At 43.0% G+C, this 18,226-nt stretch overlaps 1 protein-coding gene across 2 annotated transcripts; it reads left to right on the top strand.

Moving 5' to 3' along the window:
- The first annotated feature begins 12,370 nt into the window (after positions 1-12,370).
- Positions 12,371-15,753, top strand: RPL22L1 (ribosomal protein L22 like 1). 2 transcript variants are annotated; one of them, XM_059687019.1, is made up of 4 exons: positions 12,371-12,509; positions 14,160-14,249; positions 14,415-14,536; positions 15,496-15,753. In XM_059687019.1, the coding sequence occupies exons 1-4, from the start codon at positions 12,501-12,503 to the stop codon at positions 15,638-15,640; spliced, it is 366 nt and encodes a 121-aa protein (XP_059543002.1). In that variant the 5' UTR covers positions 12,371-12,500; the 3' UTR covers positions 15,641-15,753. The 2 variants fall into 2 exon arrangements, with proteins under 2 accessions (XP_059543002.1, XP_059543001.1); XM_059687018.1 differs by having other exon boundaries at positions 12,486-12,548.
- The last annotated feature ends 2,473 nt before the right edge of the window (positions 15,754-18,226 follow it).

Below are 18,226 nucleotides of genomic sequence, written 5' to 3'. Positions count from 1 at the left end.
AACCATACTGTCTGCCTAACACGTGTTCCACTGCTGACTTAAAATATCTATTCCCACAATACATTCAGCAGTTTACAACTACAGGGTGTATATTGGTTCAGAAGGATCCACCCATAAGGTTGTTATCAATCCACTAGAGGCCGGATGCACGAAATTCATGCAAGGGCCTTGGCCCTGACCCCCACCCACCGCAGCCGGGAAGTGTCTGCCGCGTCTGCCTTGGCCCCCACCCACTGCAGCTTTGTCCAAAAGGAAGGATGTCCAGAAGGACGTCTGGTCTAATTAGCATATTATGCTTTTATTATAGACTAGGGGCCTGGTGCATGAAATTCGTGCACAGGGGCGGGGGGTGTCCCTCAGCCCAGCCTGCACCCTCTCCAATCTGGGATCCCTCTCACAATCCAGGATCACTGGCTCCTAACTGCTCACCTACCTGCCTGCCTAATTGCCCCCTGCTCACCCCCAACTAACCACCGCTGGCCTGCTCACCCCAACTGCTCTCCCCTCCTGGCCTGTTTGCCCCCAACTGCCCCCCCCACCTTCCTGATCACCCCCAACTGTCCCCCTGCCTGCCTGATTGCCCCCAACTGCCCTCCCCTCCTGGCCTGATCGCCCCTAACTACCTCTGCCTTAGCCCCACCGCCATGGCTTTACCCGGAAGGACATCCGGATGGTCTCCCAAAAGGTATCCTGGTCTAATTAGCATATTGCCCTTTTATTAGTATAGATTGTCCAATTTGAGAGTTATTTCTAAATATAGTCAAATAATTTTTGGCCACCAAGTGAGCACTTCCTAGCATCACATTGATTGTGTCCCAGTGTTTAGAGGGCCAAAAAGGCTTGACAACCTCAGTTGCCATCAGATCCCCCACACAGATTCTAATTGAAAGAATGGAGGTCCATCTACCTAACATTGATAGTGTGTCTGCCCTTTTTTGTTCACAATTATGTGTGTGAATTTCACTTAAATTATCACTAATTCATTTTAATTGCTGTGGAATCAATGAGATATTTTAGAATACATATCCTATCTAATAATAGACAAACATGGTAATTAACCATACCTCCACTATGCTTCCCATTGGCTAATCAGGGCAATATGCAAATTAACTGCCAACAAAGATGGCGGCCAGCAGCCACGCAGCTGAAGCAAACAGGAGGCTTGCTTGCTCCAGTGATGGAGGAACCCAAGGTTCCCCGCCTGCCGTGGCCCAGCTCTAAGCTCCAGATGCAACAGTGTTGCAATTATAGAAGCTAAACAAACCCCAGATACCTGCTTTCAGAGCTGGAGCCGGCTCTCAGCTCCAGTGACAGCTATAGAAGGTAAATAAATCCCAGAATAAAAAGAAAAAAAGAGGCTGGGAGCTTAAGTCGCCCGCCAGCCTGAAAACAGCCCTCAGCCCCTCACCCAGACTGGCCAGGCACCCCAGTGGGGACCCCCACCCTGAAGGGGGTGTGACCAGCTGCAAACAGCCATCAGCCCCTCACCCAGGCTGGCCAGGAACCCAAGCAGGACCCCCACCCTGATCTGGGACACCCTTCAGGGTAAACCAGCCAGCCCCCACCCATGCACCAGGACTCTATCCTATATAGTAAAAGGGTAATATGCAAACTGACCCTAACAGTGGAAAGACTGGGAATGACTGGTCACTATGACACACACTGACCACCAGGGGGCAGACGCTCAATGCAGGAGCTGCCCTCTGGTGGCAGGGCGCTCTCACAGGGGGGAGCTCTGCTCAGCCACAAGCCAGGCTGATGGCTGCCAGTACAGCGGTGGTGGTGGGAGCCTCTTCTGCCTCAGCAGCACTAAGGACGTCGGACTGCAGCTTAGGTCTGCTCCCCGCTGGCAAGTGGACATCCCCCGAGGGCTGCCGGGTTGCCAGACAGATGTCTGATTGCTATCTTAGGCCCAATCGCCTGGGGAGCAGACCTAAGCCAGCAAGTGGTCACCCCTGAGGGGTTCCAGAATGCGAAAGGGCACAGGCTGGGCTGAGGGACCCCCTACCCCCGAGTGCACAAATTTTCTAATTAGACTGGACAGCCAAACAGTAGAATGACTGTCCTGATGACCTTCTGGATGAAGCAGGGGCTGCGAGGGCTGAGGCAGCAGCCACGGCGCAAGGGCCAAGCCCCTTGCACGAATTTCATGCATCGGGCCTCTAGTCAATGATAAAGCTAACTCAAAAGTATCCATCAAAGTAGCAGGATATAAAATCAACATGCAAAAATAAACAGCTTTTATACAAAAATAATTACCCATTAGAAAATATAATGGAAGGAAAACCTTACTTGCAGTAGCAACAAAAAGATAAGAATATTGGCCAACTGGCCAACTGGCTCAGTTGATTGGAGCATTGTTCAATATTCCAGAAGGCTGCAGGATCGATCCCAGTCAGGATACATACCTAGGTTCTCAGTTTGATCCCAGTTTGACGAGTAGAGGAGGCAACCAATCAATGTTTCTCTTTCTTCCTCTCTCTCTAAAATCAAGAAAAACATATCCTCTGGTGAGGATTAAATAAATGAATGGCCTATATAACAAAGAGGTAATATGCAAATAAACTCTCACGCCTTCACAAGATGGCTGCCTACCACCAGGCCAGCAGGGGGGTTAGTGAGGGATGACCACATGACTGAACAGCAGACTGAATGGGGTGACCAGGCCGATGGGGGAGCCATGAAGGGCAACCTGGCTGGCGGGGGGGGGGGGGGGGCAGTTGGGCCGACCAGGCCAGCAGGGGGGGCAGTTGGGGGCGACTAGGCTGGCAGAGGGGGACAGTTGAGGGTGACCAGGATGGCAGGGGAGGGCAGACAGAGGCAACCAGGCCGGCGTGGGGGGGGGGGGGGGCGCTATTAGGGGTGACCGGGCCAGTGGAAGGGTACAGTTGGGGGCAACCAGGTCAGCATGGGGGACAGTTGGGGGTGATTAGGCTGGCAGGGGGGGCAGTGAGGGGTGACTAGGCCAGCAGGGGGGGGCAGTTGGGGACAACCAGGCCAGCGGGGGGGGGGGCAGTTAGGGGCAACCAGGCTGGCAGGGGGGGCAGTTGGGGGTGACCAGGCCTACAGGGGGGCAGTAAGGGGTGACCAGGCTGGTGAGGGGGGGCAGTTAGAAGTGACCAGGTCGACAGGGAGGGGGGCAGTTAGGGGCAATCAGGCTAGCACGCAGAGGCAGTGAGGGGTGATCAGGCTGGCAGGGGAGGAGGAGGCAGTTGGGGGCGACCAGGCAGGCAGGTAGGCAGGCAGGTGAGTGATTAGGAGCCAATAGTCCAGGATTGTGAGAGGGATGTCCAACTGCTGGTTTAGGCCCTATCGGGCCCCTAAACCAGCAGTCGGACATCCCCCAAGGGGTCCTGGATTGTAGAGGGTGCAGGCTGGGCTGAGGGGAGCCCCCCCGCCCATGCACAAATTTCATTACCAGGCCTCTAGTATATATAACACAAAGAAGTATCCAAAACCTATATGAAAAAATATAAAACACTACTGAAAGACACACAATTGACTTAATTTTTTTTAATCCTCACCTAAGGATATTTTTCTATTGATTCTTAGAGAGGGAAAGACAGAGAGAGATATCAATGTGAGAGAAACACATCAGTTGGTTACCATCAGGGCCCAGGAGGAGCCTGTAACTGAGGTACATGACCTTGACCAGAATCAAACCCAGGACCCCTTCAGTTCGTAGGCTGATGTGCCAAACCAGCTAGGGCACAATTGACTTAAACAAGTGCAAAGACATTATTCTTGGCTGATAGCTTAACATTATTAAGATGATAGTTCTACCTAATTTATTTTATAAATTTAAGGCAGTCCCAATAAAAATACCAGTAAGCTTTTTCTATGGAACTAAGTTGCTAAAAAGTGTATATGGAAATATAAACATTCAAGAATAACTAGGAAAACACTGACAAGAAAGAGCTATGAGTGGGGATTAGCACTGCTCAAAATTAAAACATAGTACAAAGCCTCTATAATGAAAAGAGGTACCATCAAATGAATAGAAGGATCAATGGAATGGAATACAAACCTCAGAAATAGGCCCAGATACATATATAAATTTAGTGTATGATAAAGGTGGTATTGCAAATCACTGGGCAAAAGTTAAATTATCCTGAGACAATTGGAAAAAGAAATTTGGAAGAATAAAATAAGGTGAATTATATACAACATACACAAGAATAAACCCCAAATAAAACAGAGGTCCAAATAAAAGCAAACTAAGTTCTAGAAGAAAACAGTGAATTTCTCTATAACTTAGCTTTAACTATGATTGAAAACCCAGATATATATTGTCCCAAAAAATGTATACACACACTGTGAATAATTACAAAGGCAGTGTTTATTAAAATATATTTCATTTTCAAAATTGAACTATCAGCTGTTAAAGTGTGCATACATTTGGGGGGAGGGGGGGGACAAATGTAAATAAATGGAAGGAAACAATAATAGTAAAAAATCTGCATAGAGGATTTACAGAGGTATATGTAGAAATATGTATATTCATGCAGATTTTTGGATATTCATATGTATGTTTTTGTTCTTTGAAATATTTTTATAATTTTCAGTGTTTGAAATAATTTCTAATATAAAAAAGTTTTTAAAAATTCAAATAAATATGTATAATACCATTTAATTTAATAAATTTGTAATGTGTAATCTAAAGGAGATATATGCACACAGACATTCACAAGCATGCACGCCCCCAACGTGTTAAATAACAATTTCTAAGCAAGTGGGATTTTAGAAATCTTGATGCAATTGCTTTCTTGCTTCTCTGCATTTCCTTTCATGAGCATTGCTTTTGCATAAGACGACAATTTTCTAAAAGTTCCTCAAAGCGTTGTTCATAATAGTGAAAAAAAAAATCCAAATGGAACCAATAGGTGAACCACTAAGCTATAAATAACAAGTAATAAAATTAAGCAATGGAAAAGATACCTGTTCACATTTTAAAGGTGGATCAATTATTCAGAATTCCTGTGGCATTGTATAACAAGAAAATCTTCTGAAACTGCATTTGTTTAAAATAATAAAAATCTAATAAGTCAGGTTTTTCTAAACACACAGAAAAGATGCATGAAGCAAACATAAAATTTTAAATCATAGTTTTTAATGCTCTCTAAGCAAATTAGTAAAGACAGGGCAAGCAGCAGTGACTTCAGGTCCTATTTTTCCCCTCCTGGTGCCCTTGGCTTGCACTTACAAGTAACAAAGAACATTCATAGGTTGGAAGAATTAAAAGCAATATTCTCCAGCAGTAATAAGTTTCTCCTCAGCACCTGAATGTTTTTTGCACAGACGGCTGTAGCACATCCTTTGTCAAAACTGTGCAGTTTGTTTTCGCAGGATAGTTTGTGCTGCATCGTCATTCAAGTATATTTTCCAAAAGATGAGTGGTGCAACGCCTTGTGACACTTAACATGCTCCACTTTGTAGCACATGCCAAAGACAAAATACCATAAAAAATACTGTGAGATGGTATTCTTACTACATATATGAAATCTTTCTCTCTTTTTTTTTAATGATAATTATATAGTGATAACATTGATGAATGGAAAGTTTGGGTACAGGGGTATTTACAAATCCCTGTTTTATAAATCAGCTACTAGTAAATAAGATGGGTTTTAATAAAAAGTAAATATCAGAGATGCAGACATTATCTACTTTCTATGTTACAGTGTGATCCTTTGTGATGTTAACTGAGCCGAGGTCTTCCAAAAGAGAACACTGGAATAAGTAAGGTATGCCATCCTGTTCCTGTAAGAAACCTTGTGATACACATATCCAAGACAGCTGCAGGAAGAGCAGATGTAGAAAATACAAATGCAATGTGACAAAGAGCACTGTTCACAGCCTTGTTTGCCTAAATGCCAAAGCATTTTTTTCATGGTTCAAAATGCATATTGCTACTTTCATGGAAAAATGTTTATTAGAACACTAGAGGCCCAGTGCATGAAATTTGTGCACGGGACAGGGGCGGGGGTTTCCCTCAGCCCGGCCTGCACCCTCTCGCAATCCAGGACCCCTTGGGGGATGTCCGACTGCCCGTTTAAGCCCGATCCCTCTCACAATCCAGGATCGCTGGCTCCTAACCACTCGCCTGCCTGCCTGCCTGATCACCCCTAACCACTCTGCCTGCCTGCCTGATAGTCCCTAACCACTCGCCTGCCTGCCTGATCACCCCTAACCGCTTGCCTGCCTGCCTGATCACCCCTAACTGCCTCTGCCTCAGCCCCCACTGCCATGGCTTCATCCAGAAGGACATCCAGAATGACATCTGGAAGGTCGTTCAGCTGTCTGGTCTAATTAGCATATTATGTTTTTATTATTATCTATATAATAAAAGCCTAAGCGACCATTATGGTAGAACAACCAGAACATCCGCACGCTATGATGCTCCCAGACCACCGGGGGCAGACGCTCAATGCAGGAGCTGCCCCCTGGTGGTCAGTATGCTCCCACAGGGGTGCACCGCTCAGCCAGAAGCAGGGCTCATGGCTGGCGAGCACAGTGGCGGTGGTGGGAGCCTCTCCAGCCTCTGCGGCAGCGCTAATGAGCAGCGAGCTGAGCGGTAAGGAGCAGTGAGCAGGTGGGCGGTAAGGAGCAAAGGTTCCCAGACTGAGAGAGGGATGTCCACCTGCCGGCTTAGACCCACTCCCACAGGCAGACATCCCCCAAGGGGTCCTGGGCTGTGAGAGGGCACAGGCTGGGCTGAGGGACCCCTCCCCTCCCGCCACTACCAGTGCACTATTTCATGCACCGGGCCTCTAGTAGATTATAAACATCCATTGAGAAATCTATAATCTTTCCAGTACTAACTAAATACTAGTGTAGATGGACTTTAAAGTTTCATGTCAACCACAAGATTTATGTTTTTTTCAACTGTACATTGATTTACATATTTTTAATTAGAAAAATAATGAGGACTGTTCTGAAGAGCCAATTTGCCCTACATGGCAAAAATCCATTTGTTTGTGTCTGTTTCTGTCTCTAGTCTATTCTATTGGTCTAGAATAGACCAATAGAATAACCTGGAAACATATCCAACTGTCTTAATTATGGCATCCTATATAATAAAGAGATAATATGCAAATTGACTGTCACACCCTTGTACAAGATGGCCGCTCCCATGTGGTCAAAAGATGGCCACCCTCATTTGGTCACAAGATGGTCACCACAAGATGGCTGGCAGGCAGGCAAGTGGTTGGGAGTCAGCAGTCCCAGATTGTGAGAGGGATGTTCGACTGCCAGTTTAGGCCCGTTAGCACAGGGATCAGGCCTAAACCAGCAGCCAGACATCCCCTGAGGGGTCCCAGATTGGAGAGGGTGCAGGCTGGGCTGAGGGACAACCGCCCCCCCCCCACCCCCAGTGCACAAATCTCGTGCACTGGGCCTCTAGTCATTAAAATAAATCTTAATCTCCCCAACTGTACATAAAATAAACAAATAAATTTTAATCAGTAGAACAAGTTCTCCCACTTTATTATTTTCCTCAAGTATATTCTGGCTATTCTGGTATCTTAATTATAAAAAGTTTCAAATTGGTTTATAAAAAGAAAAGAAAGGAAAAAAAAAGGAAATTAATTAAACTACAATTTATGATCACATTGAATCTATAGTCCAATTTGGAGAGAATTGGCATCTTTATTATGTTGGGTCTTCAAATCCAATGTCTTTCCATTTATCTGTTCTTTAATTTTTCTCAATTAAATTTTATAGTTCTGCATAAAGGTCTTGTACATCTTTTGTTATTTTTTTCTTAGACATTTGATATAATTATGTTATTGAAAATGATACTGTATCTTCTTTAAATTTTATCATCTAATGTATTGCTAATATAAATATGCATTTGATTTCTTTACATGAATTTTGCATCTGGTAATCTTAATAAGTTCACATATTATTTAGAATAATTTATTTGTAGATTTTTTTACATTTTATACATATACAATTACATATACAACTACAAATAATACATTATCACCCAATAGCATGTTGCTAGTAATATATCTATAAATATAAAGAATATATATACATAAAGTATTCTATACATATAATATATAGTGTATATTTCTTTCATGAAAGAGCTTGCAAGAGATAATATTCTTTTCTCAAAATGTCCTTTTCCGGTTTTAGTATCAAAGTTTGCTGGCCTAATAAAATAAGTTGATGACTGAAGGATTGTTGTAAAACTGGTTTCTTATTGGCCACATGCATTTGGTTTAAGAAAATGATCCCAGGTAACAGAAGTAAGGAACTGGGAAGTGTGAAACTGGGAAGGAGCAAAAGCAAAAGAGAATGTTCTGGGGACAAATGAGGCTTAATCCTGCTGGGATTTTCCATAAAGTGATGTAGAATGTACTTTTGAAGTGTCCACTCAAGAGAAAGAAGGTAACAGCAACCAATTTGGAGCAGGTATAACTTTTACCCTATGGCTTCTCTGACACGAGGCATGGGATGTTTGTGGAAAGCGCTCCACAAATACATACATGTACAATCTGGAACTAAAGGGAGTGGCTGACCAATGGGGGACAGGAAACTGTGGGCAAATGCTCCCCTCTTCTGGATTAAAAGGTAAATTGACAGATTGTGAGTTTGAGCATTAAAAATATTTGCTACAATTGGCATTATTGCTTTCTCAAATGTTTGGTAGAATTCACTGGTGAAGCTATCTGGGCTTCTTTCTTATAGGAAGGTTTTAATTTAAAACTCAATATATTTAAAAGATATAAGACTATTCAGATTTTCTACTTCTTGTGTAAATTCTAAGTTGTATTTTTCTAGGAATTCATTTCATTTAAGTTGTATTTTGGCATACAATTATTATTTTTTGTACAATTGGTGGTTTGTTTAGATTTATTCACAAAAAGCAATTTTCTTTGCTATTTCTTTTGCCATAAAACCTTTCTTTCTAGGATCATTTTTCTTCCTCCTGAAATACATCTTTCAGAATTCCTTTACTGGGTGTCTGTTGTTAGCTGCCGGGGTCCAGCCCCAGCGGGTCCAGGGGTCCCCAAGGGCGTGGACGGAGTCAGCGAAGAAGGAATGACACGGAGACAGCGTTCAGTTGATCAGCAGCCTAGCCAGGATCTCTAGCCCGGATCTCCAGAGAGGTTCTGCTTCGGATCTCCAGCGAGGTTCTGTAGCCATGTTCCCTCTCTAGGTTCTCCAGCCAGGTTCCGTCCAGGCTCTCCAGTCAGGTTCAGTGTCCAGGTTCCAGTCAGGTTCTCCTGCCAATCTCTGTAGTCAGGTTCAGTCCAGGATCCCTTGCCATGTTCTCCCGCTAGGCTCTGTCTCTAGGCTCCGAGGCCAGTCCCTCTCCAGGATCCTCTGGCATGCTCTCTCCAGCGAAGTTCTTCTGTCTCTAGGCTCCGTGTAGGTTCTGTCTTCTTGATTCTGTTCTAAGTTCTGAGTGTTTCTGTCTTGTTACAACTGTATTTATACCAGTTGATTCAATCCTATCAATCTCTATTACAAAGGTTAGGGCGTTTCTTATCTCCATTCCAGGGAGAAAAGATTATGTAGTTTAAGCATGATTGTTCGTAGTTAAAGGGATTAATTACCCGCCTGGCACTTAGTTGAGGGGTTTTATTCCCTCCCTAACTTCAGGGGAAAATCCCTACCTGGGGATTCAACCTTTCTCGGAGAGGTGACTTTGGTTAAAACACAGCGCCAAGAAGGTGAGCAAACATATTAAGAACCGTATGCCATATATGCCAGGTCCCTTGAAACAGCAAGGATGGACCGGCTCCCGGCAGTTAGCAAACTTCCAGTTTTGTTATCTAAAAACTAGAGGCCTGAAGCACGACATTTGTGCAAGAGGAGACCTTCCTTCCCCCGGCTGGGCTGCCGGCACCGGCTTCCCTCTGGCACCCGGGACCCAGGCTTCCTTCACAGCCCTGGTTTTGTCTGGAAGGTTGTCCAGAAGGACGTCCGGAAGAATGTCCAGTCTAATTAGCATATTATGCTTTTATTATTATAGATATCTTAAATGTATCTAATCTCTTGAAAGATAGTTTCAGACTTTATAGCTCTAGGTAGATAGCTATTTTCTTTCAGCACTTTGCAGATAATCCCTTTGCTTCTGGCTTCCACTGTGCTAATGTGAAGTTAGCAGTTAACGTAATTCCTATTAGTAAATATTTTGTCTCTTCTCTATGAATGCTTTTGAAATAATTCTGTGTTTGTGTTTTGGAGTTTCACTACAACATGTTTAGGTGTACTTTCTTTTAAATTTTTATGCCTGGGGTTTATTTGGCTTCCTAAATCTAAGAATCCAGCCATTGTTTCTCTAAATTTTGCTTTTCCCCCTTTATATCTATCCAATATATAGCCTCTTATTTGAGTTTGATTTTATAGGGTTTTTATTAGGTTATTTTCATTCATGGATGACTTTTTTTGTCCCTGTGTCATTTAGTGACTTTAAAAATTGTCAGCTCTATTTCTCCAAGTGTATCTCAGAGAATCCTTTGTGCTTGTCTTCAAAGTTCATTTCTCCAGAGAGCATTTGCATTTGCTTCCTCTGCCTGGCACTACCAATCCAAGCACACTTTAAGCTACATTTCTAGGTTACAGCTTTTTTATGCTATATGAGCATTGCTCATTCTAGCCCCAAAATCCTATGAGCACGGGAGCTTATTATTTCTGCATCAAAAAAATATTTTATTTTTCTACCAGCTTAACCATACATTAGCAATTATCTTTAAAACCATATTTTAACCAGTTTTTAAAGGTGGCTACACAGGGAGAGGGGTTTCTCTGTGAATTTAATAATCCATATTGTTTTATATTTTATTTTATGGATTTATTTAGGCTCCAGTATCATGTAGATCCAATGACTGAAGTTTATAATATAATAGAAATATACCTATCATACATTACAATGTCTTATGTTTGAATAGCTGGAAAAACAACTTCCTCTCATTCTAAATTGTCTTGACTTTTATCAGACACTGTATTTCATCTGTTTTAGAATCCATTGTCAAATATCAGTAGGGCAATGATGGGCATTGAATTAATATTTATTATTGTCTCTGTGTGTAAAGTTTGGGAAGAATTGAGTTATTTACAACATTTAATCTTATCTGCACGTTTCTGGTTAATATTTTTAAGTATTTTTCCTAAGAGAAAATTTTTTTTCTATTATATTCAGATTGCTAGTTATTTTGAAATAAATGTTGTTTTGAGGATTCCTTTTGTACAAATGTGTGAATAGTTCTTCCCTATTCTGTTTTTGTTTTATTGTGTGTGTGTGTTTTGTCAGAACATGAAAGGCTGCCAAAAACAAGCAAAATAAAATAATAAATGCCTCAATTAATCCTCCCCTCCCCCCCAAAAAATATTCAATAATATAAGGGTCATTTTCTCTCTGCAGCCTGGGCAGCCTTTGAGAAGGAAATGCTAATTACTCTTCCCCCTCCTCCCTTAATGTTTGAAAAAGAAATGAAATTATTGTGGTTCTTGAGGCAAAGAATCAAAAAATCTTCTTGAAATGGATTATTGAGAATTCAATACCCCTATTTATACACTACACGTCATATGCTTCATTAAAGCGTAGTTTCCACTATACTAATTGCTGCCAGAAAGGATATTCACTTTTTAGGGTCATTCTCCAAATTAAAAACAAAGGTCTACCTCCCATCCCTGCCCTGCCCTGCCCTGTATGATAGTTTCACTTCCACACATACACAAAAAATACTACAGAATTCTGAGAAGCATGCCACTTTCACAATCTGACATCAGCTTACAATTCTTCTAAGTTCAAAAACTATTTTTTTTCCTTTTGTCATCAACACTGTCACCACCCCACCCATCTACACTCGTGTGCATTGTACATGTTAGTAGTTAGGTCTTGGAAAATATTCGTTGCATTTTAACTGGGGGGCATTTTGGATGGAAGTGAGGAATACTAGGGTTATTCTAAAATCCATAATAACGTAGAATAAATCACACCCAACGTGCTAACAAGTGATATTCACTTAAAGGTGTTTTTGTGTGTGTTTTTCTATTGGAAAACCTAGTTTATTTTGTCTTCCGAAATACTGATTTCCCTCGGCCGTCATTTAGAAAATAAAACATAGATATAGAAATAATTTTTTTTGCTGGAGGATTATAATTACAGAAGACAGGAGATCTCAAAGGTACGTGAGACAGTGCCTTGCTCTGAATGGAAAGAAGATCCAGGCGATTAGTGAAAGATGAGTCCTTGGGGTGTGCGTGTGTGTAACTCGGTGCCGAGCCAGTGTCTTACCGAACACCGTGAGTCCTTCCAAACACCGCCGCTGGAGGGCGCTCCCAGGAGACCTGACTGCCTGCGCTCCCGGACACGCCCTCGGTTTCCTGGGTTACTGGTTTCCTGGGTTACTGGCCTCCGCGTTCTCCCCCAACGTCTCTTCCGGCCGGCGCAGAGGTTACGTCCCGGCGCATGACGCAGCACGTTCGGCTATAAATACGTGCCGCCGCCCCCCGCTTTCTCTCTGATCGCACGGACTGCCGGCAAGATGGCGCCGGTGAGTGAGCGCGGTCTGGCTGCGGCCGTCTTCCCCCAAGTAGATCGCTTAGGCATCTGGAGAGTTGGGGTTGGCTCCTTAGGGATAAAGGGACGTGGAGGAGTGGGCTGCGCCAGGAAAACAACCTAAAGGTTAAGGCTGAGGCCTTCCGAGATGGCCGACACGTGGTCTGGAGTAGAGCTGCGCCCGGCGAGCGCAGGGGAGGGGGCGGCGCAGGCCGCGTGTGGGCCATTTCTTTCCTCCCCGCGCTGGGTAACGCCGGTGCCACCCAGTCGGTCCGCGCCTCGGAGGAAGGGGGGTGTCGGGAAGGTCTGACGGCCGGAGCGCGGCGGGAGCCCCGAGGCCGCCCGCGTCCAGAAGAGAACGTTAGAACCGAGGTGCCGAAGCAGCATGTGCTCACGCGGGAGTTGCGTTAAAGGCGCAGATCGCGACTGTTGGGCAAATAGGAAAGGCACGTGCTTCAGGCGTTTGATTTACCGCATAAGAAGGGAGCCGGGGAGATGTGAAAGCCGGCCCAGAGAGCACCTGGAAAGCTAGGCGTGTGTCGCAAATCTGCTGAACAAATCCCGGGGGCCCTGCTGGGCCGTGGACAAACTGGTGACGCCTGCGGGGCCGTGGCCCCCCTGGTGGGCCTGCTCCGCCCGACAGGAACGGTTGGCGTCCCTGAACTAAATGAGGTTGGGGGGCTCAGGTTCCTCGACTGCCTAAGAAAGCCAGCTCGGTATCCGTTTGGGCGGGTGTGATGTGCAAGTGTGTGTCATCCTCTGATAAAGGCTGATTTCTCTTCTCACGACGTGGTCTGAATGGCACCACCTCACTGGTGTAACCTTGTTACGTGGCGTCGGTCTAAACGTGTTGGGTCTGCAGAACTTGTTACACATGTTTTTAAAATTAAACAATATTTGCCAGGCTAAGGCCCCCCTCCTGCTTCTCACCGGTAGCAGCATAGAGTTGAAAAGCCCTAACTTTGGTGCCGTGTCACATACAGAAATTTTTTGATATTTGCAACCATAGTAAAACAAAGACATATGTTTGATATTTATTTTATATATTTAAGTGCCATTTAACGAAGAATCAACAAAAAAAAATGAGTTCGCGTGTCAGAGGTTGTAGGAGGTACACTGTCACTCCCCATCTGCAGTGGGGGTGGCCCTCGGAAAGCGCCTGGTGATTTAAATGGGGCACCCGTGGTCGGGAAGGTCAAGGCTGGGAGACTTCCCTTGATAATTCGAACAGTGTGCCTGGCTAGAGGTTCAGACCCCTGGGTGGGTGTTGCTAGCCTTCCATTGTAGCAGGAAGTGGGTGGGTCCTTGTAATCTTCCCCAGTCCTAAAACTAGGACTCTTCTAATGAAGGAAACGAACAGTAAGTAGCTCACCATATCCTTTCCACCTTGGAGTTTTGCATTTGGGAGACAACTTGTATGACAACTTGTATGATTTTCATTAAGGGGTGTGCCCTCCTTCTGGCAGCCTGGTTACAAAGGAATAACCATATTGGTGTTCGGCAGTTTTTTTTTTAGTATTTTACACAGTTTAATATAATCTCGTGGTACACGGTGTACATCATTGCACTGGTAGATTTTTAAAGTTTGTAAGTAAAGTGACTAAGTTGTTTTCAGAGTCATGATTATGCTGACATTCTGTAACAGAAAGTCAAGAAGCCTAAGAGGACAACCTGGAAGTTTGGTTTGGATCTTACCCACCCAGTAGAAGATGGCATTTTTGATTCTGCAAATTTTGTAAGTATCACTCTGCTCAGTTTGTTTTTTATCAATGTAGAGTTCTTAATAATTACTGAGTGTATAATATTTGATTTTAACCTAAGCTCTATTCCTAGGGTACCTTCCCTAGTGAATATCTAGGGTTTTCTTCCCTAGTTTTGCATTTTTTCTATTTTAAAATAGGAACAGTTTCTACGGGAGAAGGTTAAAGTCAATGGGAAAACTGGAAATCTTGGGAATGTTGTTCACATTGAACGCTTCAAGAATAAAATCACAGTTGTTTCTGAGAAACAATTCTCTAAAAGGTTAGTATTTATTTTCCATAATATTTTAGTGAAGTTATGGTACTTGTGGGATGTTTTATGGAATATGTAATTCCAGTGTGCTCTCTTCATGTGTAAGAATAGATATGTTGTTGGTGCCAGTGAGATGTAGCAAAGTGCTTTGAACTTTAATAAGGCCTATATAAATGGATATATATTTAGTGATAGTGCCAGTTACTTAGGCTGGTTGACAGGAAGTGTAATTTACTGTGAAGTTATGTCCAGGCCCCTGTCCAGTGAAACATAGGCCCTGTGGTCCAGTTTGTATATAAACTAATCACTAGGGATTTGGAGATGAAATAGTATAAAATATGATCCTATAATGACAGTATTAAAAGAGAGAGGGAGGGCACAAGAATTAGCAGAAAACCTGAGAACATAGTGTTGCCAGTGGAGTTTGGTATTTCTGGCAAAGGGAGCAGTATTAACAAAGGGCAGAAGCTGGTGATGAAATTCAACCAGGCTGGAAGCTTTTAATAACAGCCAGGTGTTAGTTTCAAGGCTGTGGGTAATCTCCACTTGTAAGTGGAACCTGTTGACAGGTTGCCTCTAGTTGATGCAACATGGGATTGAGATTAGAGATGGTGGTGGTGAAGGGAATGTTGATATTTTAGTACGTGGCGCATTTGAAGAATGAAATTGTAAATTTAGAAATAATCTGATTGTGACAGTAAAATCAAAGAGGAAGCTGCTCTCCTGCATATTGGCTTCTAACAAGAATACTCATTTTAAGGAGTTGGGAGAAGGATTTTGTAGAGTATAAACTGATTGTAATTGGGGTCGAGAGACTGCTTTATTTGAATTCTTAGCAATCTTGCACAATATCTTGGGGGGAATTGGGAACCTGAAAGGTGAAGGTAACAGTGCATGTCTTTCATGTAATAAGCCTTTACATAGTAGGTATTGTATTTCTTAATGAAATTCATGTTTCTGTTTTAAAGATATTTGAAATACCTTACCAAGAAATACCTCAAGAAGAATAGTCTTCGTGATTGGCTTCGTGTGGTTGCTTCTGACAAGGAGACGTATGAACTTCGTTACTTCCAGATTAGTCAAGATGAAGATGGGTCTGAATCTGAGGACTAGGTGAAGGCACCTCATATAGGCCTTTGCTTATTAATAAAACATGTGAAGTGTACCAAGAGAAACATCTAGAAATGTATTTTTATCGGTGAATAAAAAATGTAACGCACTGTGAAGTTTTTGTCTTGTATTTAAATATGTGCTGTTTACATGACAGTGTCGGTAAGCAGTATTTAAATAGCTTATAGCTAGTGGAATTTCCCCCAGGATTTCCGAAATTAATTGATTTTACAAATGTCCACCGGCCATGGTGTAAATCCATTTATATCCACTTTTTTTTTTTATTAGCCATTCTTACTGTATCCACTTCATGTTGCTTTTTCATTCCTGTGTGGCCGTACCATAGTTTATTCAACCAGTTCCCTACTGATGGTCATTTGAGTTTCCAAATTGCTGCCCCTATAAATAGTGCTTAATTAAAAGCCTCATGCAGATACTTTAATTATATTTGCCATTAAATTTTTGGAGTGTGGTATGCTAAAAGTGAAACTCCTATCAAAAGAAAGGAATGTAATTTAAATAGATATTGCCATTTCCCTTCTGTTGGGGGCCAGCTCCAGCAGGTCCAGGGGTTCCCAAAGGTGTGGACGGAGTCGGTGAAGAAGGAATGAGAGGCAGCGTTCAGTTGATGGGCATGGTTGGGTTCTCTCTTTATTGTCCTGTTACATCTGTATTTATGCGATTTGATCCCATAAGCATGCTTCTATAATTACATCATGGTATGTTTCGGGAAACCTACAGTTCCTAGTTTCATTTCCATAATCCTGTCTCTATCTAGTTCTGTTGATTTTAATCTTGTCTAGGTTAATCTCTGTTCCATTATAAGGGCTATTCCAAGGTCACTATTCTATTGCTCTACTGATAGGCTACAAGGAAGTGACTGAAGGAGATTATCCTACCCAGTAAAGGTTATGTCCTCCAGCCTCGCTGCTTGCCTTCCCTGGGACTGCCCTGTGTCAGAGGGTCTCCAGGGGTATAGGCTTTGGTGCTTTCCCTGGTGGGCAGACCCCTGGGGATGTGGGCCCAACAAGTCCCAAATTTATTGCCAAAATTCTTAGTCCAAGTTCTTCATAAGTAGTACATGGTATTTCTGTAACACTAGGGGGATTTACTGATGTATTCTCTTCCTTAGTCCTGTTAACCCCTAACCTGGGGAAACAACCTTTCTTGGGGAGGTGGTCCTGGTTAAAACACATAGTACTTAAGAGGGGGAGCGAATATATGTCATACACGTCAGGTCCCTTGAAACATAAGCTGTGCAGATGTTTCTTCCCTGCAGCGACTGTGTCAAGCAGCAAGGGTGGACCGGCTCCCGGCACCCTTCATGGGAACTTGAGCATTTTACTTTCCCACAGACTCACCAACAGGTTATATTGTCCAGTTTGAGTTTTGGTTTAATTTGAGTTTTTTGGTCTGATAGGTGAGACATGGCTTTCGGGATAGTCTTTGCATTTCTCTTGTGAGGTGGGAGTGTAACCTGAAAGTGGTAATGTCAATAGCTCAGGTACCTAGATGGGTGAGCCATCTGTATTTCTTTTTTTGTGGGCTGCTTGTATCTATAGGATATTTTTTATGGGATTCTTTTTATTTTTTAAAGCTCCTGTATTAAGGCTATTAAACACTCGCCTATGATTAAGTTGCAGATTATCTTTCAATTAGTCATTTGTATTTCCCCCAAGTTTATGGTGATTTTGGTTTGGTTTTGTTGCTATATATAGCAGAATTCTTTTATGCAATTAAATTTATTACTCTTACTACTTAAGGATTTTGAGCTGTTAGAACAGTTTTCCTCATTTTCTTGTTACTGAATTCATTCATGTTTTCTTCTAGTGTTTGTGTGATTTCCCTTTTTTAGATTTAGATCTCTGTTCTATTTGGAGTTTACTGTGGTTTGCAATTTAAGAAGTAGATCTAATTTTACCTTTCTTTTCCCCATGTTATACTACTTATACCATTAACTCTGATTCTAACGTAATCAGTGTTTTGATTAACACTGATTGTCCTACTTACTTGGAAATCCTTGTTTGGGTTTATGCTGAAGAGCTTTAGTGTGCTGCTGTTTTTATAAGCTGGGTGACTTAAAAGCCAGAAGGGCCACCTTTAATATGTTGCAGTTTATAAAGCACTTTTTCCTCTCTTGTTTCTTCCCCATTTTGCATATGAGGAAACCAGGTCTCAGACAAACTGGCTTGCCCAAGATCACACCATGCCATCACCTCTATGTCTTCAACCAGTGCCCCGCCACCCTAGGTCTACCACTACTTCACACAAGGCCGTGGCCAAGCCATGATGCAGTCAGAGGAGGAGCATAGTTGAGTGCATGTCCTGCCTCTGCTACCTCATAGCTGTGTGACCTTGGACACCTCTTCGCCCCTCTGGCCTCACTTCTGTATGTAAAGAAGAGTTTGGAAATAGATCAGTATTTGTCAAACTTTAGTAACTCGCCTCCTTTTGATAAACAGGTACCTCATGTTTCCCTGCCCCAGTTCTGATTTCCATCCCCAGGATGTGGCTGATGCCTATATATCACCTTTCAGCCAAGGTTTTGTCAGGCTTTCTATTCTAAAACAACAAAGTAATATTCAATTT

The sequence above is a fragment of the Myotis daubentonii genome, chromosome 3 (assembly GCF_963259705.1).
Source record: "Myotis daubentonii chromosome 3, mMyoDau2.1, whole genome shotgun sequence".
NCBI lineage: Eukaryota > Metazoa > Chordata > Mammalia > Chiroptera > Vespertilionidae > Myotis > Myotis daubentonii.
The sequence above is the reverse complement of the archived record's forward strand: the minus strand, read 5'-3'. Positions and strand labels throughout refer to the sequence as shown.

Bases quoted from the DNA above. Each gene is read 5' to 3' on its own strand.
- RPL22L1 (XM_059687018.1), top strand. From the start codon at position 12,501: ATGGCGCCGGTGAGTGAGCGCGGTCTGGCTGCGGCCGTCTTCCCCCAA. The intron at 14,250-14,414 runs GTAAGTATCACT...ATTTTAAAATAG, and splicing joins TTTTTGATTCTGCAAATTTT to GAACAGTTTCTACGGGAGAA. The intron at 14,537-15,495 runs GTTAGTATTTAT...TCTGTTTTAAAG, and splicing joins GAGAAACAATTCTCTAAAAG to ATATTTGAAATACCTTACCA.